This window comes from Acomys minous (genome assembly GCF_964271855.1).
Source record: "Acomys minous genome assembly, chromosome: 9".
NCBI lineage: Eukaryota > Metazoa > Chordata > Mammalia > Rodentia > Muridae > Acomys > Acomys minous.
In genome coordinates, this window is record NC_140490.1 from 45,805,605 (window position 1) to 45,830,030 (window position 24,426).

Here is a 24,426-nt window from a genome sequence, read left to right on the forward strand (position 1 = left end):
GTGCTCTCTCTGTGAGTGTGTGTGTGTGTGTGTGTGTGTGTGTGTGTGTGTGTGTGTGTATGGGGGGGGAGAAGAGAGAGAGGGGAAGGGGAGGGAGAAGGAGAAGAAGAGAGAACAAGTGCAGATGTGTGATGTTAGGGCACATGTGGAGGTCAAAGGACAACCTTGGTTATAAAAAAAAAAGTTATTAGTAAGATGGACAGGCTCTCTCTACATGTCCCTGGCTGTCCTGGAACTCAGGTTGGCCTCGAACTCAAAGAGATAGATTTGTCTGCCTCTCCTCCCCAGTGTTAAAGGAATGTGCCACCATGCCCAATGTTAGTTTACCTTCCTTTGTACTAAGTTTTCAGATAGTGCATCTGAATCTAGACTAGCTGTGTTTCAAGTGTTAGGCATCCAGGATGTAGCCCAGTAGTCGAATACCCGCTTAGCATTTGTGATGCCCTGAGTTCAGCCACACAGGAAAGGGAGGAAAAAAGAAAGCCCACATAGGTAATGACAGCCATACTGGGTAGCAGATGCTGAACATGATTAGTTAAGTAATGATCTTTTTTAAATTTTCCAACAGACCACAATGGCTGCAGGAGTCTTGCCACAGAATGAAAAACCATATTCTACCTTGGGGAACAACAGTGGATATGCTGCAGACATGAATGGTAATGATCTATTTGGTGTACCTTCTGTCTCTTTGTGGAAATTTATATTTAATAAAAGTAATTAATTGAAAGGATCTAAAAGAAAAAGCTCCATTCTTCACTCTAGAAGCCCAGGTCTAAGTACTGTTTGCAGTCTTTTCTTCCTCCCTTACTGCTTGGCCTGGTAGAGTTCCTTTACACAACTCTGAATAGTGTGCTTGGCCTTTTGAGGAAGAGGTGTTGCAAACAGTGTTCATCTCCTGCGTTGTTATCTTAGGCTGAGATTACACATTTGCTCCTCTCAGCAAACCCCTACTTGTGAACCAGCCATTCATTTCTTTCTCCTTCAGTCACATGTAAGCGTCACTTACAAAGCATATTCAGAAATATCCAGGCCCTACTCTGCCAGTGTGTAGGCGTGTGTGTGTGTGTGTGTGTGTGTGTGTGTGTGTGTGTGTGTGTGTGTGTGTTTGGTACCCAGACAAGGAGGCATGGCCTAACTTAATACCCCTGTTGTCATACTTGCCTCTCGTCCTTTTGCAGTTCTGAGCTAGGAAATGGGTGACATGGTTCCACTCTGGCAGATTTCCATTGCTCAAGCAAAATAGCCAATAAAAATCAACTTAGAGGCCGATGAGATGATGGCTCAGTGGGTAAAGATACTTGCCTCTAGGCCTGAGTACCTGAGTTTGACCCCAGAACCCACCTGTTATAAAGAGAGAGCCAACTCCTGCAAGTTGTCCTTTGAACTCCACAATTTTGTACACTACCCCCAAATAAGTAAATGTAATATATAATAAAACTTGTAATTAATTTAAAAGCAAAAAGGTGAATTTTGGGTCATGGTTTCCAACATTTCAACTCATGCCCAGCTGCCCATTCTGTTTAAGTCTATGTGAGGCCCAGCATCATGATGGTAATATATGGCAGAGAAAATTGCTTACTGGACTGGGGACAGAGGAAGGGGTCAGGGTCCCAGTGTTTTTGCTAATAGCATGCTCACACAGTGACTAACTTCCACTGGAACCCACCTCTTTTTTGGGGTAGGGGGTTTGAGACAGGGTTTCACTGTGTAGCCTTGGCTATCCTGGACTTGCTTTGTAGACCAGGCTGGCCTCAAACTCAACAGCGATCCACCTGCCTCTGCCTCCCGAGTGCTGGAATTAAAGGCATGCACCACCACTACCCAGCAGGAATCCACCTCTTAAAGTTTCCACTACCTTCAGTACCACCACAGACTGATAACCAAGCTCTGAACATAGGGGTCTGTGAGGGACATTTACTATCCTAACCATACCATGGCCCGGTGGCCATGGCGTGATAGCCAGAGAGACATTGAGCATTTTATTGGCAGTACTCTTGCAGGATGTTCTAACATACCAGTTCACTGCAGTGCTATTGGATAAGAGACACTGCAGGATTTCTTCTAACTGTGGACTAGATAGGAAAGTAGAGGAGGGAGCTTGGGCTACAGCTGTTGCCTTCAGCGTTCGCTGGCGCAACCAGCTCTCAGCTTATTGTGTTCTTACTGGGCCCTGTCCACTCTAGGAGGGCCTCTCTCACGGCAAGAGGAGTAGTGTTTCCCACACGGCTGACTTCCTAGCCTTGTAGACCTTCCATCTGCCTGCTGCAGCTGGCTTTAGAGGAGCTAATACTGATAACTACCATTTGTGGACGCTTGTGTGCCAGTCCTCTTACCCGTTAATTTCCTTGGTCTTAGTAGTGCTAAACAAACAAACAGACAAACAAACAAAAACCAAACTAAATGCAGTGACTGCTCCCTGAGCTTCCCGTGTAGACTCCTTCCCTCAGGACTACCCCAGGCAGCAGTCACACAAGCCTGCTTCCTGCTTCCTTCTTCCTTCCTGTATCTGGCTTACTTTCTAGCATATTTTTTCTGGCCAGGTTCTATTATTTTTGAGATAGGGTAAACTCATTACACAGGAGAGAGCCTAGGGTGTCAGCTGCTAGACCAGCCATTCCAGGTGTGAGGGACGCCAAAAGCCCTCTACACGTTGCCAGGTGCCCCAGGCAGAGAGACCTTTGTGATGCACTAGAGAAGACTTTTCTTAACCTTTCATAATTGTAATCCTACACAGCACTATAACCACTCAGGCCACAACTTTCCCCACCCTAGCTCTGAACTCTGCTGGATAGCCCTGGCTTAGGGCTGCCTAGTGGATTTTCTCTTTGATGATATATTTCAAATTAAGATGTTGAGGACTGATACTTGTATCAGAAAGCCCTAGCATTATACAAGGAGATTGGGTATATGCCCCTGCTATGTCCTTGCGTTAGGGTTCTTAGGTGAGATTAGTACGCTAGTTTCTTTACATGTTTGGCAGCGTTCTCAATAGTCATGTAAGCCTGGAGATTTTTTAAAGAATCTTTTATTTATGAAGGAGGTTCTTTACTTCTGTAGGACTACCCGGGTCTTCTCATGTCATGTGTTGGCTTTTAACAGTCTTTAGGGAACTGTGCGTTTCTCCTGAGTTGGCAGGTGGATGAGCGTAAAGTTGTTCCTGTGAGTTCCATATTATTCTTTCAGGTGTTTCCAGCCCCTGACTCACAGGCTAAATGTAGCCAAGAATAGCTAAGAACGTGGCCCAACACAACGTTGTAGGTGTGTGTGTGTGTGTGTGTGTGTGTGTTGTAACTTGACTGCACAGTTTTTGCACTGTGAATTTTTGTACGACATTGTGTCACAGTGTCAGAAGGTTGGACATATGTGAACAAGTGCGGGATTGAGAAGAATTCTCCTTCCACTTGTGTTTTTTTATTTTTATAGTTGTGTCAGCTTTTCTGAAGCTTACCAGTTACATTAATTTTTTCATAGAGCCAGTTGAAAGCTGCCACTATTTTCCCATTTTATTTTTTTAAAAAAACTTTTGCCCTTATTCTTGCTCTTCTAATGCTTGCTTTGTGTTTTCGGTTTTGTTTTTCCCTCATACCTTCCTAGTGACTGGCTTTGGAGCTTGGGTTGTTGATTGGAGACCTTTCTTCTTTAACGCGAAATAAACTTTCTTCATTACCATCCCATGCAATTCAATATGTTCCCTTCTCATTTTTAGTCAATCCTGTATGTTATGTTGCTTTCCTTTGAGACTTTCTCTTTAGCCCACAAATTAATTTATACCTTTGGTATTTAATCTCAAAGTCGTTAGAGTTTTGCTGATTTCCAGTTCAGTTCTTTTTTGTTCAGAGAACATTCTAAGCTTCCAGTTCTTTTAAAAAAATTAATGCCAAGGCACATTGTAATTATAGCCCTAATTGAATAATTTCAGGGTTACACATCTGCTGATCAAGTTCTTCTCAGTCAAGTTGTGATTTTCTTAATTCTTGGTGTGACAAATGATTTATGACAGATTTTTGGACCCTGCTTTCTGTTTTTTCTTACTTAGCAGGCAGCCTCCTTATGAGTAGTCAGCTACAGATTCAAGTGAGGTGTGTCTGTCCAGCCTCCCGCTGGCAGACTACTACGCATCCAGCCCTGTGGCACCTGGGTGGCACAGGAGGGCAGCTTCCACTGCTCTGTTGACACCTTCCTGGTAGAAGGGAGCAGTGCCTTGCATGGTCAGGTTGCAGTGAAATGGTGATCTAGGACCCACTGCCCTCTAGGGTAGATGGGAGGTGATTCATCTGCTTTGTTCCAGTTGTGGGTGAACCCCACTTCCCTGCTGTACCCTGTGAGTCTCAAGAGAAGAAAGAGATGAGAAGTGTAATGGTAACTTTCCCACCTCCCACCCTTTTGTCATGGATACCAAGTAGAGCTGGGATTTCAGCTCCCCACTGGATCCCACTAACTCCAGGGGATAGGAATGGGAACACATATGTCACTCCTCCTTTCTTCTCATTGATGGAAGGTAGGGTGGACACACTCAGGATCCCTCGGCTCCCTCAACACTGAGGGCAGCATTGTGAACTAGTCTTGCTTCATGCTTATTGCTTAATCTTGTTTTTAACAGGGGAATGTGCAGGTTTGTCTCCCCACTAGGCCACACTAAGACCAGAGTGCTCACTAGCCATAACTTGCACTGCTTTCTTTAGTTTCCTTCATGCTGGGTGAGAATGAAGGCTTAGCTGAGGAACAGATGGGCAGGGGTCGGTAAGCCTAGTATTGACTAGCTGTGCATCAGGGTCCCATTAGGACTTGCTGCTGCAAAGTAAGTGTAGACCCTAAGACCCTACTCCAGGAGAATTGTGGCGTTATCCATATAGTGTGTGGTCTAGTGATTTACTAATTTTCACCTGGTTTGATGACTTTTAAAGTTCATTTGTGCTACATGTGCTAATAATTCTGACCTTCAATTGCAGAGATAATTCCGTATTTTAAATGATCAGTTGATGAGTGAGTTGTTCCCACATTTTGGCTGTTGTACTAACTCTGTACATGGCTGTGTGTACACTGTGTTTTCATTCACTTAGCTTTATAAGTAGGAGTCAAAGGCTGGTTCATCTGGTCACTTTGTTTAATCATTTAAGAAGCCGCCAGACTGTTTTCCAAAGTATTTGTTCCATTGTATATTCCCACCAGCAGTGAGGGTGGGCTCCCTGCCTGTCACCATGAGCACTTGGAGCTTGCCTGACTATTCAGTTGTAGCCATCCTAAAAGGTGTAAAGAAATAATTCATTGTGGTTTTTATAAACATTTTCCTAAGGACTGATGGTGTTGAATATTTTTCATCTATTTATTGATATTTTCTATATATTTTGGGAGAAATTCCTATTCAGATTACTTGCTATTAAAAATTACTATTATAGAGCCATATTGGTCCTTTGGCCCAAGTGTCTAACTGTTTGAGCTTGAGCTGGTTATCGCTCTAGACACTGCCGAGTCTCTAGCCCTCTTTCGGCCCAGGCGGGCTGGCAAACAGCTCCCGGGGCACCCTGTGAGTGGCTTCCAGGGCCCCATATGCCTGAAGGCTCTCACGGGAGAGGTGATCAAGGCATTGGATTGGCTAGTGGTCGTTTTTTCTGCTGACTTGCTGAGGTTCCAGGGAACGGAGACAGTGATGAACTGAACTTCTAAGGATTCTGAAATAAAAACTTCCACTATTAACAATGGCAGGAAAATCATCTCTTTTTAAAGCAATTCTTCTTGGAGATGGTGGAGTTGGCAAGAGTTCCCTTATTAATAGATATGTCACCAATAAATTTGATACTCAGCTATTCCACACAATAGGTGTGGAATTTTTAAATAAAGATTTGTAGGTGGATGGACATTTTGTTACCGTGCAGATTTGGGACACAGCTGGTCAAGAGCGGTTCCAAACTCTGAGGACACCGTTTTACAGAGGTTCTGACTGTCACCTGCTTACTTTAGTGTCCATGATTCACAAAGCTTCCAGAATTTGAACAACTGGAAGAAAGAATTCATATATTATGCAGATGTGAAAGAGCCCGAAACCTTTCCTTTTGTGATTTTGGGCAACAAGATTGATGTAAACGAACGGCAGGTGTCTACAAAAGAAGCCCAAGCCTGGTGCAAGGACAACGGCGACTGCCCTTACTTTGAAACAAGTGCAGAAGATTCCACCGATGTTGCCTTTGAGGAGGCAGTTCCAAGAGTGATGGCTACGGAAGATAAGTCAGATCATCTGCTTCAGACAGACACGGTCCATCTTCACCGAAAGCCCAAGCCAAACTCATCCTGCTGTTGATGGCATTAAAGAGATGGTTGGTGCATTTTTACACACATGCATGCACATCACACACACACACGCGCGCGCGCGCGCGCGCACACACATGCGCACATCACACACACATAAGGAGTGTGAGGAAAATGAGTATTTGCAGCAGGGTTCATCTACTAATAAAATTCAACTAACGAATATTGCTGTCTCTTTAGTTGGTGGGAGAAGGGACATGTTCACTCTGGAGGTATCTATTTACTCAATAATGGCACCTTACATTTATAAATTGTAATGGTTGTCTAATATTTCCTTAATTTAAAATGTTAGCACTAATAAGATGACCCAGAATTGAATTAAATTGTAATTCAAGCAAAAATCTTGACTATTCTAGAGTTACACTTAGATTGGTTTTCCCCTACAATAAAATGGAGAATTACTTTTATATGTGTATATTTTTATGTAATTAGTATTCTATTCTTGGTCCCGGGAAGTAAATTCCTACAGCAATACTATTAAAGATTAAAATCTAATGCAAAAAATTACTATTATAGAATTTACATATTAAAGCTTCACCCTTTTCAAGAAGTCACTGGATATTATTATAAATATAAAGCTGGACAATATTCAGCACTGTGTTAATCCAGAACATTCCATCAGACCATCTTGTAGTAACTAGAAAGCACTTCCCAGTCCTCCGTCTCCCAGGTCCCTGGTATCTATCACTAATGTTTCTATCCCTAGAGATTTGCCAATAGATTTTTACATTTAGGATAAATGAAATAATGCATCATGTATCTGCATTTAAAAATACTGTCAGTCTTCAATCTCATTTAAGCAAAATAGCACTTTATTCTTTTTACTACTAAGTAATATTCTACTATATGGATGTAACACAGTTTGATAATCTGCTTGGGGTGAAGGACACAGGTTGCTTCTGCTTTGGCTGCTATGAGTAAATGTTGTTATGCATATTTGCAGACATACCATTCTGTGGGTGTATTTTTTTCTACTGTTCTTAGGCATAAACCTTGGAGAGCAATTGAGACTTCACGTGGTAACTGCATATTTCACATTTTGAAGAATTATAGCCACCAAATAAGTGCTTTTGATTTGCATTTCCCTTCTGACTAGTGGTGCTGGTGTCTTTTTGAGCTCCCGTGGTTACTCCTCTCTCTCCCAGGAGGAATGCCTATGCGGATCCCGGTCCATTTTGGAGTTGGGTTATTACTGGTTTTGTATTGTTGAGTTGTGTCTGTTGTAAGAGTTCTTCTGGACTCTAGTATATTATATTCACCTTTTCTTTTTGCTCATTTATTTCCTTATCAGTTTTGAATTATCATGTGTCACTTAATTATTTTCGTATAATTTCTGCTCCTACCTGCTTCTTTTGTGCTTAACATAAATCACATTTCTCCATTGCATGACCAACAATGAACACGATTATATGCGTGTGTGTTTTGTGTGGTTCTTTTTTTTTTTTTTTTTTTTTTAAAAGACATGGTTTCTTTGTGTAGCCTTGGCTGTCTTGGAACTCACTCTGTAGACCAGGCTGACCTTGAACTCAAAAAGATCCTCCAGCCTCTGCCTCCCTAGTGCTGGGATTAAAGGCATGTGCCACCATGCCCAACTTGTATAGTTTTCTAAAAGTAACCCCAAAATAGGAAAAATAAACATTTATACTATATGATGTCATTTGTCTTTTATATCGCACTAACTTTTGTAATTTACCAGTGTTCCTTAGGTCTTGTAGGTCTTATTATTGGCCTGGGTAACTTGCTTTTAACACAAAGAGCCTCCAGGACCGCCTAAGTGGGCCTGCCACACAGCACATTCTGTTTTATATGACAATGCTTGTATTGCTACTTCATTTTTGAAAGATGATATTATAAGATTTTTAATTTAAGTGTTTTATTTTCAACAGTTTGATTATGTGTCCCTCTATTTTGAGACTTCCATTGTTCCTGGTTTAAAAAAAAACTTAGGTGTTAGTTTTGTTGGGAGTTTTCTTGTAGGTTATGTTGAGATGTCTTCCAGACCTGTGTCTGGGTGTGGAGCCGTGTGTCTGGGTGTGGAGCCGTGTGTCTGGGTGTGGAGCCGTGTGTCCTGGGTGTGGAGCCGTGTGTCTGGGTGTGGAGCTGTGTGTCTGGGTGTGGAGCCGTGTGTCTGGGTGTGGAGCCGTGTGTCTGGGTGTGGAGCTGTGTGTCTGGGTGTGGAGCCGTGTGTCTGGGTGTGAAGCCGTGTGTCCTGGGTGTGGAGCCGTGTGTCTGGGTGTGGAGCCGTGTGTCTGGGTGTGGAGCCGTGTGTCTGGGTGTGGAGCCGTGTGTCTGGGTGTGGAGCCGTGTGTCCACAGCCTGCTGAGCCCTTCACTGTGTTCATTCTTGTTCTTGATGGCATCGGGGATGTTTCCAGCCACCATTTCTTCACTCGTGTGTTTTCCCCCTTCCTTTCTCTCCTCTCCGGGTACAGTCTTCACATATATGTTGGTACACTTATTACTGACCACATTTTACGGAGGCTTCATTCACTTTTCTTCATCCCTTATTCTCTCTGTTCTTCCATGTATATAATTTTTGTCATCCAGTGCTCCAGCTTCCGGGTTTTTGTCTGTTGCTGAGTTCCACTAGCACATATATTTTGTTGTTTCTGTACTTCTGCACTTCTGAATTTCTATTTGCTTATGGTACTTCCTTTCTGTGTCTTTATTGATAACCCTTATCTGAGGAAACATTTAGACTCTGACATGGCCCAAGCTGGCTTTCAATTTGCTGTGCAGTCAATAATGACCTTGAACTCCAGCCTCTCCCGTCTCTCCCTATTTTACTGCCCGAGGTGCTGGCTTGTTTGAGAGTTGACCTTATCTGTGGAGTTTGTTTTGTCCATAGTTTGAAGCCTCACAGTAGCCTGAGGCCCAGGAGACACAGCTCTACTGAGATGATAGTGGTTTTACCATGGCTTACTTTATCGTCTTTCACAACTCTTGGTGCCAGGCTGCTTCCCTTACTTGTTTGCACCTTGCTATGGGAGTCTGGACCCCTTTGGTGTGTGAAACTGTATCTCTATGCTCAATCTCTAGTTAAGCTTGAGCAGTGATAGTTCTGAGGTCATCAGGCCTGATGTGGCAAGTACCTATACCTGCTGAGCCATCTCCACCTGCTGTACTTGGCTATGTGGGGAGTGGACTCAGGGCCTCAAGTATGGTAGGCAAACGCTCTGCCGCTCAGCCACACTCCCAACTCTCAAGTGATTTTCAACCAATGTAGCAAGACTTCAAAATGGCAATGGCAGTGGCAGTCCTTTCAACAAAGGACAGCAGAAATGCTGGTCCATGCCTTTTGCCATATACAAACGTTAGCCCCATAGCCATGTTCTTAGGTGACAGAATCAGAGCACTATTTTGGTTTCCATTTTATGTCTTGTATAACATGGAAATATTTTAGTACAAGAGTAATTTTTTGAAGGGTCATGTTTTCTACAGATACTTACTTAATAGGTGAAGAGGTTTTTACCAAGCAATTCTTTAGCAAGTTACCACTTACAAAGCATGTTCATCCTTGAGCATCCCTCATCCTCATTATTAGAATTTATGTGCAGATCACAAGAACCAACACTCCCGTCACATCCTCACTCGCTTCTAACAACTAACCTGATTTTCCCTCCCCTGACAATGCATTGTCCAAATAAGCACACAGAAAAACGTGTTCAGTTTCCTTCTCTTCATGAACATAAAATCACAGGACACCGGGTTGGCTCCCATCTCTCTCCTCTCTCCACTTCCAAACATGCTACTGTTAGAAAAAGAAGACATGCTACAAGAAAAGGCAGGAAAACAATATCAAATATAATCCACAGGACCATCCTGTGCCTCTGCCTCTGGAATCCTACCACAGCCAGTGCATAAGAATGTGGAGGTAGCAGATGCTTTGCCACATTTTCAGCTAAGAGCCTTTGTGACTACCGCCTTTTCACAGCTACGCAGAACCAAGCTTAGAGTAATGCTTAAGGAGAAAATTTACAAAATGCAAAATTATACATTCTCTCGATGAGAATATGGCAGTTAAGCAATGCCAGGTGAGTACTTGGCCTGTTCCACTTTGATCCAGTAGGTGGTTCAAATCCCAAGCATCCCAGGCAGACCTAGCACTCCAAGGACTGGGCATTCTCTTCTGAGTTGAGGGCTTCAGCAAGGGCTGTTTCCTGTTCAGACAAACCCAGCAGGAAGGCTTCTAGGAGACCCAGGGGAAAGGAAGGTTTACCCACTTACATTCTTAGGTCCACAAGTGAGCCACATGCAGAAGGCTGGCAGTCACACTGACTTTCCAGCTTTGTTTTTCTCTTGTGTGATAGGAGACTCACTTCCTACAAGTCAACTAGCTATTCAGCTGTTGGTTCCAAATGTTTGCTGCTGATGGGGCAAATCTGTTTTGCTCGCAGCACTAATTCTACTCCCTCTCCTCCACCTCCTCCAAAAGCATTCCTTGGACTTGAAATGTTTTCAGATATCTAAAGACAATTTCTCCAAGACTTTACTAATTTTTAAAATTATTTTATACACACTTGTGGTTTGCCTGCATGTATGTCTGTGTGAGGATGTGAGATTCTGGAGCTAAAGACAGCTGCCATGTAAGTGCTGGGATTTGAACTTGGGCCCTCTGGAAGAACAATCAGTGCTTTTAACCACTGAGCCATCTGTCCAGCCCAGACTTTCCTAATTTTAACTAAACCTTTTTGCTCCTCACATTCCTACTACATGTGATTGTTTCTAGACCTCTCAGCTATAATTCTTCCAGACCCTTCTCTTCCTGTCACAGCTACATCCCTATCAGACCCTGCTGACTATTTCAGCCATCTCTGCTGCTTGGCTAACCTCCCGTGAGCTAGGCCTCTTCCTCTGGTGTCCACTGAGAAGTGCTCTTGCTGAGGTCTCTGACAACCCATTTAAAGTAGACTCTGCAGTTTCTGTTCGCTGAGCAGTACCTAAAACAGACCCTTGAGTTTCAGTTGTGTAATGCCTTTCAGAGGATTTGTTTTCATCCTGAAGTAATCTCAAGATGAAGTTGCAAGTACAACACAAAGAAGGTTTTGTTTCTTGAACCATTTGAGTGTGAGTTGCAGAAATTATTTTTGAGGTGATGCATAAGCCATGCCTTCCTGAGTTTAGTCCCAGTAAGTTCCCCGCATCAGATTACTTTGGATTTTAGTACAGTTTGGAGCAGAGCCACTTGTTAGTTCCTCAGTAGACATCCGTCAGTGCCCGTTTTCTTCAATCACTCATTGACTGGCACCTCCTCCCTGTTGCCTTAAATAGCAGCGCCCACAACAGAGCTTGCATGTTTCTCACACCACCTGTACATGGGTTCTGTGTGAACCAATCAGCTGACAGATCTGCTGGTCACTTGAGCTGGACTCCCACAGCAGCCCATCCCTTGACGTGTCCCCCATCTTCAGCTCCCATCCTTTTCAGGCCACAGTGAGCTTCCCACACTTGTCTCTGTCAGACTGTGCTGTCTACTCAGAATCCAGGGACTTGCTCAGAAGTCTCCTCAAGACTCTGTCACCAGAGTAGCAAGCACAGCTCTGAGGGCCTCCTGCCTTTTAGGTCCTTCCTTGCTTTCTTCCAGTATCTTCTATGCTTTCCTCTCATGTAAACCCTTATGGAACTGCCCTATATGGTTGATTCTAAGTGTCAAGTAGGCCTTGTCCAGGATATTTCTCGGGTCATTTTTCAGGCAGAGCAACTGCTTTCTGATCGGGGTGGGGAGGGTGGGAAGCCTTTTCCATTCTGTATGATACTACAGATAAAGTAGCAATTGGAGCATCAAATTAGGCTTCTCTGTCTCCGCCTTGTTTCACAAAAGTACACGATGCCAAGGATGTGAGGGTGGAATGTTAAAAGCATAGATCAGAGCCTGGTCTATAGCAGCAGTTATGTTTCCATCCGCACGCCACTGAAATACCATTTGTGCAGCGAGCGCAGGAGAGAAAGCGCGGGCACAGCCTGACATTAATGAGAGAGGAGGCGGACAATAAGTGCATTGCAGTGGTTGAGTTTCTGTTTTCTTTATATCCTTTATTCTCAAACTGCCGCCTCCCCCTCACCCAGTTCCTTTAAAAATGTGATACTTTAGTGCATTTTATTCAAATGCCTCCACTGAGACTTAGAAGCTGTTTTTCTCCCATAGCAACGAGAGGCAGAAATTACAGTTTTGAACTTTGGAAAGGCAGGGCTGCTGGGGGTTACTCTCGCTCACAACCAAGTTGTTTCCAACAGCGTATAACGAAGAATCGGGTTTTCATTTTTGGGAGTAAAAAAAAAAAGAAACTGTCTTCTTAGCTCTAAACTGTCTTTATTTGTTCCATCCAAGTGTTTCTTTAGTAGTTCTGTCAAGAACTATAATTTCTGAAAATTTGAATGTTGTCAGATTTAGCATATACCTCTATATTACAATAAACTTTTTTTCTATCCTGCTCCAAAGAAAAGTAGAAGGATTTTCTTCTAAAATACCTGGAGACCACCTGTGAAAAGCATAACAAAATTTAAGCTTTTTCATGTGTATAAAAGTCATGTTGTACATAAACCATTTAAAAATTCATTTCAGTATTTCAGAAGTGATTCTTTGAGGAGTCAGATCTTTAAGTGCATTTGAGAAACAAAATAATCTAGATTTAAGAACAATCTACTTTAAATGCATATTATTCTTCCCAGTATTTGAACAATTTGTCCAGAACACAGTCCGTGCGTGTAGGATTTTTGCCTGCTCAGATCTAAGTGGGAATCAGTAGTTTCTTTGTTGGTCACTATGGAAACGAGTCAGCCTATCCTGAAAAGCTCTTAGATCATACAGAACGATGCCTGTGTCTCAGTGTAGCTCCTCACTGAGCAAGCCAGAGCTGGCTTCTGCCTGCCTCCAACTCTTATTGCCTGTCCGGAGCCAGTGCCATGCAGGCGCAGGACCCGTCCCGGAGGCCCTCGGCTGTGCACTTCCTCAGTGCCTTTCTGCAGGGCCGCCGGCACTCCACTTCCGACCCTGTCCTGAGGCTACAGCAAGCCAGGCGTGGCTCTGGCTCTGCCACCAAGCTGCTGTCCTCATCTTCTCTTCAGGTGATGGTGGCTGTGTCCTCTGTCCGCCGTACAGATGGGAACCCAACTGTCCAAGAGAGAAAAAGTAAAACTCTGTTACAATTTCTACCCTTTGTATCTAAGTGTAAGGAATGTGAATAGCCTGTGGTTGCGTCTGTACTTTTAGAATGTTGACTGTTAATTCTGTTTATGCTTTACACTCTGCTTATGCTAAGATGAATGGATATGTAAGAGGAGATAAAATGATGGAATGGTTTGTGTAATTTATTGTTGTTGTTGTAAGTGTACTTTTGGACAAAATTGTCCCCTTGAAAAAGATGAGCTTTTGCACTGTCTTCTCATCAATATAATATGTAGAAATTATTGTATGTGAAAGCTTTTTTAAGTCTTAGGTGAAGGGTTTTACACAGCTCACACAATGCTAAGGTAAGATGAAACTGTTTCCCAGATTACCATACCATCGGGAGGATAGAATCTTGACCCTTACCTTCCTTGTATATTCTAGAAAATTCAGGACGCCCAACACCAAAATACACAAAGGTGGGAGAACGTTTGCGGCATGTCATCCCTGGACACATGGCATGTTCCATGGCGTGCGGTGGGAGAGCGTGTAAGTACGAGAACCCAGCCCGCTGGAGTGAGCAGGAGCAAGCCATCAAGGGAGTTTACTCATCCTGGTAAGTGTGGCTGAGGACCTGGCACAGCTGTGGAGGGTGGAAGAAGCAGGGAGCAGGCAGGCAATGTGGGGGAGACACGGGCCTTGAATTTGGGGATCTCACACACTTCCCTGGGTTTGTCAATAAGCAAGCTGTGGGATACTGGTTTACTCCATCTTAGTTTCTCATTTGCAAGACGAAAATATTTAAGCCCAAAGCTTTTACATTAAGTCAAATGATCTGTATGAAGTATTTTAAGTTGATGGATAATTAGATAGTTCTTAAATTTCAGAAATTGCTAGAAATAGTAAAAATGTACACTTATAAGTTTGAAAAATTACATGGTCCAAGTGTAATCCTCAGATTTTTACAGGTCAGCATTCACATCATTTGTATGTTACTATGAAATATACTCTAGTCTTTCTTGACTGAAGTAACACAGCACAGGCTGTCAGTTGAGCAGGCAACCCATAAGATGATGGCATTGTTTCTAGTATATAAGTGCAATTAATTCTATTCTTAAGTCATGCATACTTAGTAACAATGAAATAGTTAGGTACGTATTTGTGATCTGGAAAATACTGATAATCAAGTTGTATTTGAGCTGGGCATGGAGGTGCACGCCTTTAATCCCAGCACTCAGGGAGCAGAGGCATGCAGAGCTCTGTGAATGCAAAGCCAACCTGGTCTGCACAGTGAGTCCAGGACAGCCAGGACTGCACAGCGAGACCCTCTCTCAAAAAACTCAAAAACAAAGTCATATCTGAAACACACTTAGAAGAACTTACTGTTTAAAAGAGTTGTGCTTGTGAATTATTATATACAGCAAGAATCCATTGTAAGATCAGATGTTTGTTGACCACCTTGTTTGACTTGCTGACTCTACATAGTATACCTGTGGTGACACAGCCTGAGGCCCAGTCTTTTTCTGTATACGTCTGACACTAATGGTAGGAGGAGCAGACAAGCAAATGTCTAATGTATCATGGCTCCATGAACACTTTGCTTATACACCATCTGTGCTGCTCTCACATCAGGCTCCATCTCACAGCTGGTGAGTTTGGCATCTCAAGCCTTTGGGAGTCTGTGTTAAGTTTTACACATTGCTCCTGAGAAAGCTGTGTCTTTTGTATCCTGATCTGCCAGTCCCATGGCTCTGTTACTCTGAGATTCTTGAGCCACACTTGCGATAGACTACCTTACATATCCTTAACCAGCTTCCTGATAACAAAACAGAATGAAGCTGGAGGTCTAACAAGAGCATAGGCTTTTTATGGCCAGCTGTTCATTGACTCATTCTATTTTGTTCATTGATTCATTCATAAACATTGATTTGATTGTAAGACAAGGCACTTTGCTGTGCTTTCAAATTATCACTTATTTTCATAAAGCCTTGGGAGTTGTTAATGCTCTTTTATTGGTCGTCCAGAGAAATTAATTAATTTGCTTCACAGATAGAAAGCAAAAAAACAATACAACATTTGAAGTAAGGCACAATTGACTCTGGACACCACCCCCACCTCTTTCTTTGCTAAATTCCAGCACCTCCGTTTTTAGTTATAGCCACAGTCCAGGATGTGTGCTAAAGATTACTGGACATACACATCATACTGAATTCTCACCCCTACCCTACGACCCCAATATTACCACCCCATCTCACACACCAGGTAACTGCTGTCCAGTACCAGCCTCCTACTTGTCCTCTATTTAGGTGACTGACCACTTTGTCACAAGGTGAAGTTCCCTTTTATGTCCACTAGGATCTAAAAATCCTTGGAGACATTTTGTCAAAAATCCATAAATAACTAAGGTCCTAGAATTTTTTCCCCAGGGATTTAGGAAGCTACAAGGTTTCTCAGAGTTCCAATTGTGATACAGAATTGAAGCTAGATTTATGTAAAAATATAGAAGTTGTTGAAATCATAGAAGAAAAAAGTTACTAATTCTATAATGTGGAGTGTCGTGAGTTGTGTCCTTCTCAGTCGTCCCATGCCCATCCTCAGGGTCACTGACAACATCCTGGCCATGGCTCGTCCATCCTCCGAGCTGCTGGAGAAGTACCACATCATTGAGCAGTTCCTCAGGTAAGGACTGCGCCTCCACAGCTGCCGGGAGCAAAGTCAGCATGCTTTTCTCTAAATGACTTCAGTTAAAAACAGGCGGCGAAGAGCCGATTTCAAAGAAAAGCTTGAGAGCAATTAATAATGCTACTAATGCTAAAATCTGGTTGTTGACAACTCCAGGTCCTTATAACTGATTGCTCTTTTTCTCTGAAGTCGTGGCATAAAAACAATAATCAACCTGCAGCGTCCTGGTGAGCACGCCAGCTGTGGGAACTCTCTGGAACAAGAAAGTGGTTTCACGTACCTTCCTGAAGCATTCATGGAGGCTGGCAGTAAGTTCTCCCCACCCTGAATTATCCCACTCTGAAGCAGTCTTCCAGGCTGCTAGGCTAAAAGGGCAATACTTATTAGTAGACTCTGTATAGTAGTGGGGCTTCTAATTTGACTTTAAATGCTGTTGCTGTTGTGAGTGCAGGGTCTCTTTTTTTCCTCTAAAAGAGAGGCTGGGAGGAGGCCCTGAAGTAAAAAGGCTTCCTGTCAGTCAGTGCCTGCACCATGTCAGACATGATGACCTCATTTTGTCTTTACGGCAATTGTGCGAGATAGCTTAGGCTTAGAGTTATCAACTTGTCTGATACCACAAAGCTTAGAGATTCCAATGAGGATTGGAAGTTGAATAACTTCTGGCTTCCCAAGAACATGTCCTCATGGCCAGCCCAGAGCTCATCATAGGAGCCTACTCAGTATGCCTGTTCAAACAGGCTGAGGAGGATGAGCATGTGGTCTGGGAACATGTTATTAAGAGGCTTATTTATCTAGCTTTTTCCACCCTAAGTACACACGCGCATGTGTGTGTGTACTATATATACATATATAATATATATGTGTGTGTGTATCTATCCATTTATTAGCCTCCTAAAGAACTTCTGTTCTTAAATAAGAATACATGCTATTTGCCTCCATCTTAATTTTTAACTCTACTATTATAATTTTTTCCAGCTGAGTTTCAGCAGAAAATGCACTAGCTAATAATTAATGTGCTTGTAAAAAAATGTTAAGTTAAATTTACTACTTGCTAGAAATATAAAAATCCTGTTAGATAGGCATTGCAGCTCACACCTTTAATCCCAGCATTAGAAAAGAAGGGGCAGGCGGATCCCTGTGACGATCCCTCAGGACCATCAAGCTCCAGGCCGACCAGTGTTACCCTGTGAGACCCTGTCCCCAAAACAAAAAAGAAAGCCTCTAGTATTAGCTTGCTCATCCAGTGAAGTCTCCGTGCCTTGAAAATCATTTTCTCAACTGTCCTTGCAAGTATTTTATGCATATTAATTTTGCTTTTCTTTTTCCTTTCACTGTCTAGTTTATTTCTACAACTTCGGGTGGAAGGATTATGGTGTGGCATCCCTCACTGCCATCTTAGATATGGTAAAGGTGATGACATTTGCCTTACAAGAAGGAAAAGTAGCTGTCCACTGCCACGCAGGGCTTGGGCGAACAGGTGAATTCTAGATTTAGTCTTGTGGGCATAATTAAATATGTAGGAATAAGACTTCATGATTTAAAGATATTTTTAGAATCATAACAAAGTTTTGAAATTAAAGAAATAAAAGATATTTGAAGTCTTTTAAGCCTCTATTATAACCATGTACTGATAAGAGCATTTCTGAATAATTTAGAGCTGAAAACGCATTGTGTTTAAGCATTTCTTAAACTACTTATTTAAATGGAACACTTCATTTTAATAAATGGTATTTTTTAAAATATTATTTCTCTTAAAGGTTGATTTTTATGTTATGTCTCTGAACGTTTGCCTGCACATGTGTCTGTACACCAAGTGCATGCCTGGTGCCCATTGAGGTCAGAAGAGGGTGTGAGATTCCCCCGGCCTGGAGCCACAGACCGTGTGTCTACCCTGTAGCACCTGGGAATCTTGTGCAAGAGCAGCCGGTGCTCTCAGCCACCCAGCCATGTCTTTAGCCCCCAAAATATTTTTCTGAACTCAAAGAACAACTAAAATAGCAAGCACTGCCCACCTTCTGTGTTTTAAGTATTTTACATTTGCTACCTTTGAAGTTGTTGGCAACAGCAGGAGTTAGATAGACCACGGCTTAAGAAAATTAAGTAATCTGCTACATTTAACGAGTGGCAGGTCAGCATTACATCCGTGGCTGACTGGCTCCATCTTTCATGTGCTGTCTACTTTGGCATGTGTAAGGACTGTATACTTGAAGGAGACTGTTTGCATGTAGAGTCTGTGTAAAAGTCAGTGGTTTTTATAAACACTCAGCAAACTTCATTACATTGCTGCTCTGATAGCAAAAATAAAGGGTATGGGGTCGATGGTTTCACTGTTATGTGATTCAGTCAGACGAAACCAGTGTATCTCCCCTGCCGTGGGATTTCCCGGCTGCCTAGGATCATCCTAGGTTAGTATTCAACTCATGTAAGTATTGGTAACTCTTAGGATAGAGACAAAATGTCTTTGTTCCTGGACATTGCATGTTATACTCTGTAGATGTTTATCTTTATACTAAAGATCTGCTATGTCCTCGTGAGAAAGCTATATTGTATTCGCAGAAAACTGGAGGAAGGAGCTTCTCAGAGGTTCTGATTATCATGCATACTAAATGTCTACAGTTTATGTTGTGTGGGATGTCTTTGACTTGCCTCTTACATTAAGGCTTGTTAGCTATTGTATTATAATTAATTGATTATGAATTCTTGCCAGTAAGTAGCTACTGAAATTAACAGTCATTATTCTGTTGCAGCTGACATTGTTAATGCTACTTGCTTATGTAAGGGAGTTCCACCATGGTCTGGGGAAAAGCGCAGGTTAGTGTAGGCATAGTGTGGAGGAACTGTCAGGCAGAGACGTATGCTAGGAATGTAGACAAGCCCCAAAGCAAACCTCCCCAACCTAGGAGAGGGCTCGGCATTAGAATGTCCCGGCAGTGCACAGTAGAGACAAGAGCGCAGGGAGTTCTGGCACAGAGCGAGCTGTGAGTTAGGTGAAAATGTCAAGACCTGTTGACTTGGGACACACATCAGGATCTGGGGAGGGGAATAGCTAGACCAGATCTCAGCTCACTCGTTACAGCCCTCCTCACGCCAGCACTCCTTTACCTGCCAGCTGTGTCTAGCTCATTTCTGGGTGTAACTGACTCAGCCACGTGAAGGAACTGCCACAAAGACATGTTAAAGTCTTTGCAGTCATATTTGCTTGAGCTCAGGAGATAGGGTGCTTGCCTAGCATACGTCAAGCCCTCGGTTTGATACCCAGTACTACATAAAACCAGCCAGCCTGGTAGTATACACTTAAAATGCTAGCAGTTGGAGGGGAGAGGCCAGAGGATCATGAGTTTAAGGCCATCCTTGCCTATATACATAGTTTGAGGCCAGCCTAGGATACATGAGATTCTGTATGAAAAAACAGCAAAAACAGGTATTATTACTGTCCTTCAAATTTGCTTGTGCTAATGTGATTTCTTAACAATATTCAAATTTTAAATCATCAAAGACTGATATGTAAATGAGCCTTTTCTCATACGAATATTCTTTACTGTTTAGGTGTTTTAATAGCATGCTATTTAGTTTTTGCAACGAGGATGACTGCTGACCAGGCAATTATATTTGTGCGGGCAAAACGCCCCAATTCCATACAAACCAGAGGGCAGCTACTCTGTGTACGAGAATTCACTCAGTTTCTGGCTCCACTTCGTAATATTTTCTCTTGCTGTGACCCCAAAGCACATGCTGTTACCTTAGCCCAGTACCTGATTCGCCAGCGTCACCTGCTTCATGGTTATGAGGCACGACTTCTGAAACACGTGCCAAAGATCATCCACCTCGTTTGCAAGCTGCTGCTTGACTTGGCTGAGAACAGGCCAGTAGTGATGCAGAGCATGTTGGAAGGACCTGAACTCTCTGCTGAAATCGAAAAGACTGTGTCTGAGATGGTCACCATGCAACTAGATCAAGAGTTACTGAGGCAAAACAGTGATGTGCCTGACCCGTTTAACCCCACTGCCGTGGTGTTCGAGAATCAGGATGTGATGCTTTCTAACGAGCCTGAGTTTGACCCCCTCTGGAAGAGGAGGAATGTTGAGTGTCTTCAGCCCCTGACACATCTGAAAAGGCAGCTCAGCTACAGCGACTCGGACTTAAAGAGGGCCAAAGCTATCCTGGAGCAAGGGGAGACACCTTGGACAGTGCCTGCCCAGGACTTGCTGCAGGGCCACGGCCTCCAGCATCAGAAGCCCACCAGCCATTGCTGTATACCACCGACGCCAGAGCTAGGTTTACATAAGGACACACTGGTTCACAGCACATTTTCTTTCTGGACTCAGTCAAAGTGTGGAGGCTTGGAAGGACTCAAAGATGATGGATCACCGCTTTTCTGTAGAAAGGACATTTCAAAGGAAGTACAGCGGAGCAGGACCTTCTCTGTGGGTGTTTCTTGTTCGCACAATCCTGGAGAACCAGCGCCACCCAACTTTACAAGTATCCATAAGGATCCAGAGCAAGCCACCCATTGCCAGTGTGAGGTGCCTGGTGGTTGGGTTCCAGGCTTTGTGCATGAGGCGGGCCAGACCCCCTGCAGCCCTCTAAACTGTGGCTCCAGTCCTAAGGCACAGTTGCCACACAGACAGGAAACCCAAAACAGCACATACCTGTCTGAGACAATGCCACATGCCGGCTTGCAGTCTGAACTGAGTGCTGAAGCAAGGAGAATACTGGCAGCCAAAGCCCTGGCAAATTTAAATGAGTTTGTAGAAAAGGAGGAAGTAAAAAGGAAAGTGGAAATGTGGCAGGTATTTGTATTTCATTTAAATATATATGTACATCCATTATATCTGAGAGGAGGACTCAGAAACCTGTTTCTTGACTCCTACTTAGAATGTGAACTTTTAAATTTTAACTCCTTTTCTGTGTTTTAGTGGGAAGACAGCCTTTAGCTGGAATGAGCACCTTGTCTAGAGAAAAGATGGGCCCCTGGAAATTTAGAAGCAATGGAACTTGCCCCAGCATGGACTTGACTCAAACTTTTTAACTCAGAGAAATCCTGAATTAGCAACCATACTCTTCTGTGGATTACTTGAAAGATTTTACTCATTTTATATTATTAATTATGTGTATTTGTTTGGGGGCAGGGTATGTACATAGCATATAGGTACCCTCAGAGGCCAGAAGAGAGTGTTTGCTGTGCCTGGAGCTGTATTACAGGCATTCATTAGGCGTCTGATGTTAAGTGCTGGGAACTGAACTCAGGTCCTCTGGAGGCACGTGCTCTTAGCCATGGGCCGTCTCTTCAGATCATGCTATTAAAGTAATTGCTACTCTCCCACACTCCACGATTCATTAAGCCATGGAGCTAGGACATCTTCAGAGGCAGGAAGTGAAGTTTGGAGTTCATGCCAACTTACAGTGTACCACAGAGAAGAGGGTGGAGTAAAAGCCCCTGGGAATTAGAGTACTTGCCTAATGAAGCTCACACATTGGTTTCCTTCCAAATATAGTTCCTATATCCTCCACTATAAACTGAAAACAAAACAAAACAAAACGCCTCTCCTCCAGTCAGCAACTATTTCCCATGCAATACTCTATGTTGAGAGCTAACAAGTAAGATGATCTTTGTGTTAAGAATGCCATGGTGCCATTCCTGGGTCAGCCCTGCATGTCCCTCAGCCAAGGACCCACGAGAGCTGATTTGATGGCTTTGGGTCAGGCACCGCTGACCATACCTTTAATGAAAGCACTTGAGGCAGGAGCTGTCAAATCTTTGAAAGTTCAAGGCCAGCCTGGTCTACATAGAGGGTTCCAGGACAGCCAGGGCTTTATATAGACCCTGCCTCAAACAACAACCAAAGATGAAGGTTTGATTTGGGGCAGGCTGTTTTGATGTGAACCATGTATAAAAGCATTTTCTGGAGCCATGTATAAAAGCATTTTACCTTCTTACCTTCTTAGATTTATTTCAGAACTTTGAGTAATTAAAAGAGCCAGTTGTCCTCTGGAGAAAGATAAAACAAACATGATTTAAATGGTGTGGCACTGCGTGTACCTGGGCTAAGCCCTTTTGTGAATATGCTGTGTGCTTTTCACAGTAACTCATAGATGCAGGTGGATTTTTATAGGCTTCTTGCTACTTTTATGAGTTCAGTGCCACAGGCGAGGAGACTGAGACCCCCCATGGCCATGAGAGTACAGTCTATGTAGTCAATCTCTCCTTGTGTCTCGGCCTCACTTGGAAGCTCCAGTGAGCATCATGGTGCAGGACTCATTTCACCAAGACAGTCTTTGTCCTGCCCAGTTTATCTCCTCATGTATCCATAAGATTAAATAAAATGCTGTCCTGTTCTGTAGATGATCTATGAGATAAGCAGAAATATAGACAACTCCAAGTCCAGCTTATTTATAGGAGAGACCCATCGCGGAAGGGTTCTTGTGCTGTGGCCATGCGTGAGGCAAGCTAATGGGATACTTCCTGCCGTATCAAGCTTTGAGCTGTGCACACATTATTGTAGCCATCCTAGTGTTTATCCGTGAGTAGCTTCCCTGTGAGGTTGCTGTGAAAGTTAGAAATAAGTTGTTATATTTCTATCACATTGTAGTACATGCTACAAGTATTTACTGGGTGACTAAATGGATGTTAATAACTACTTTGTTTTTTACCATTGAAAATCTTTGATTTACCAAAATGTAAGTCTGATCCCTGTCAGAATTTCTTAACTCATTTTTCTAAGTTGGAGTCTTAAAGTCTCATATGAGGCTGGCAGCATGATTCGCTGAAGATGAATGCCTCCAAGCTTGAGTCTGTTCTGCTGGACCCACATAACAGAAAGAGAAAACCAGCTCCACAAAGTTGCCTTCTGGTCGACACACACACATGCTGGTGGCACGCACATGCATACACACATGCACAGACGCATACAGGAATACACACATAAGTAATCAAACTCGTGTTTAAATTATCTCCCGATAGTTGGGAGCATTCACAAAGCTTCCTACTTGTTTTAACTTCTCAGATCTCAGGTTGTCACTTGGTTGGTCTGTAGGATTATAAAAGGTACTTGGGAAAACACACACCACGTGTGCCAACTTAAATGCAAGTTTTCTGTGTGTACATGCACTTTGAAGCTTTGGTTAAAAAGTTTAGCTGAGATACCACATTAACTTGTAATTAATTTTTAATCTATGCCTATTTTTAATCTATCGTTTTACCTCATTTGTGGTCTGAAGTTTTGTTTGGTTTGCCAGATGCTGGAGGCAGAACGCGCTGTCTTGAACCACTTTTCTGGTCTCTGCATCTGAGGCAGGGCTGCACACTCCAGTGGCTCTTCTCTCGGGAGTTAGCCAGCCCTGCTTGTGACAGGGATGGGCCTGGGCTTGGGGAAGCTCCTGTGATAGGCAAGTGCCCCTTCCTAGAGGTGCAGGCCCTGGGGAAGGTCCAGCTTGCACGTCAGAGCCCAGCCTCCACTCTCGAGCAGCATGTGGGTCCCCCAGGTAGGGCCCATATGGCTCTCTTCCCCTGTTCTCATCGCCCTCTCCCGCTTCCTTTGTAGAAAGAACTCAATTCCCGAGAGGGAGCTTGGGAAAGGATATGTGGTGAGAGAGACCCTTTCATCTTGTGCAGTTTGATGTGGTCTTGGGTGGAGCAACTGAAAGAGCCTGTAATCACCAAAGAGGATGTGGACATGCTGGTTGACAGACAGGCAGATGCTGGTGAGGCCCTGTTCTTACTGGAGAAGGTAAAGTGACAATTGCAACAGCTAATGAATTTAATTAAGGCCCTTAATATAAGCTTCACACATGTGCAAAAAAAAAAAATCCACCTCCAAAGTAATGAATATTTTTATGTAGGTCTAATTCGGTGGGTTTTCTTTTCCTCCCCCCCCCCCAATTTTGTGCATATGGTCTGTGTGTGAGTGTAATGCTTGCAGAGGACAGGAGAGGGCATCCAACTCCCCTAGAGCCGAACTTACAGGCCTTTGTGAGCCACCTGGTATGGGTTCTGGGACCAAACTTCAGGTCCTCTGCAAGACCAGCACATGTTTCTAACCACTGAGCAATCTCTCCACTCCCCTAATGCAGTAGTTGGGGCTGGGGATGTGGCTGGGTGGCGGAAGACTAGCCTGCTGTGTGCAAGACCCTGGGTCTGAGCTGCATCACTGTAGACGCAGCAAAATAGACACACAGCATAAACATGTACAAAACACAGAAACGACAGAGCATGCTTGTAATCCCAGCGCTCAGGAGGTAGAGGTGGGATTACAAGTTTGAACCCAACGTGGACTACATAGTGGGTTCAAGGACATCTTGTAGTATGCAGCCTGACTGTCTCAAAAACCCAAGCTGGGG

At 43.4% G+C, this 24,426-nt stretch overlaps 1 protein-coding gene and 1 pseudogene across 5 annotated transcripts in view; both read left to right on the forward strand.

Moving 5' to 3' along the window:
• The window catches only part of PTPDC1 (protein tyrosine phosphatase domain containing 1), a 47,789-nt gene that overhangs the window by 17,017 nt on the left and 6,346 nt on the right, over window positions 1-24,426 (forward strand). For 3 of the 4 annotated variants that reach the window (XM_084795075.1, XM_084795076.1, XM_084795074.1), the window contains 7 exons: window positions 569-656; window positions 13,852-14,023; window positions 16,006-16,086; window positions 16,279-16,397; window positions 17,429-17,566; window positions 19,636-20,879; window positions 23,631-23,816. In XM_084795075.1, the coding sequence (XP_084651201.1) occupies window positions 569-656; window positions 13,852-14,023; window positions 16,006-16,086; window positions 16,279-16,397; window positions 17,429-17,566; window positions 19,636-20,879; window positions 23,631-23,816 (2,028 nt within the window). Of the gene's footprint in view, window positions 1-568; window positions 657-13,039; window positions 13,432-13,851; window positions 14,024-16,005; window positions 16,087-16,278; window positions 16,398-17,428; window positions 17,567-19,635; window positions 20,880-23,630; window positions 23,817-24,426 lie in introns of those variants that run through there. The other variant, XM_084795073.1, reaches the window with a different exon arrangement.
• Window positions 5,646-6,807, forward strand: LOC311604875 (ras-related protein Rab-9A-like; annotated as a pseudogene). Its single transcript has one exon. The product of its transcript is annotated as a ras-related protein Rab-9A-like (transcript).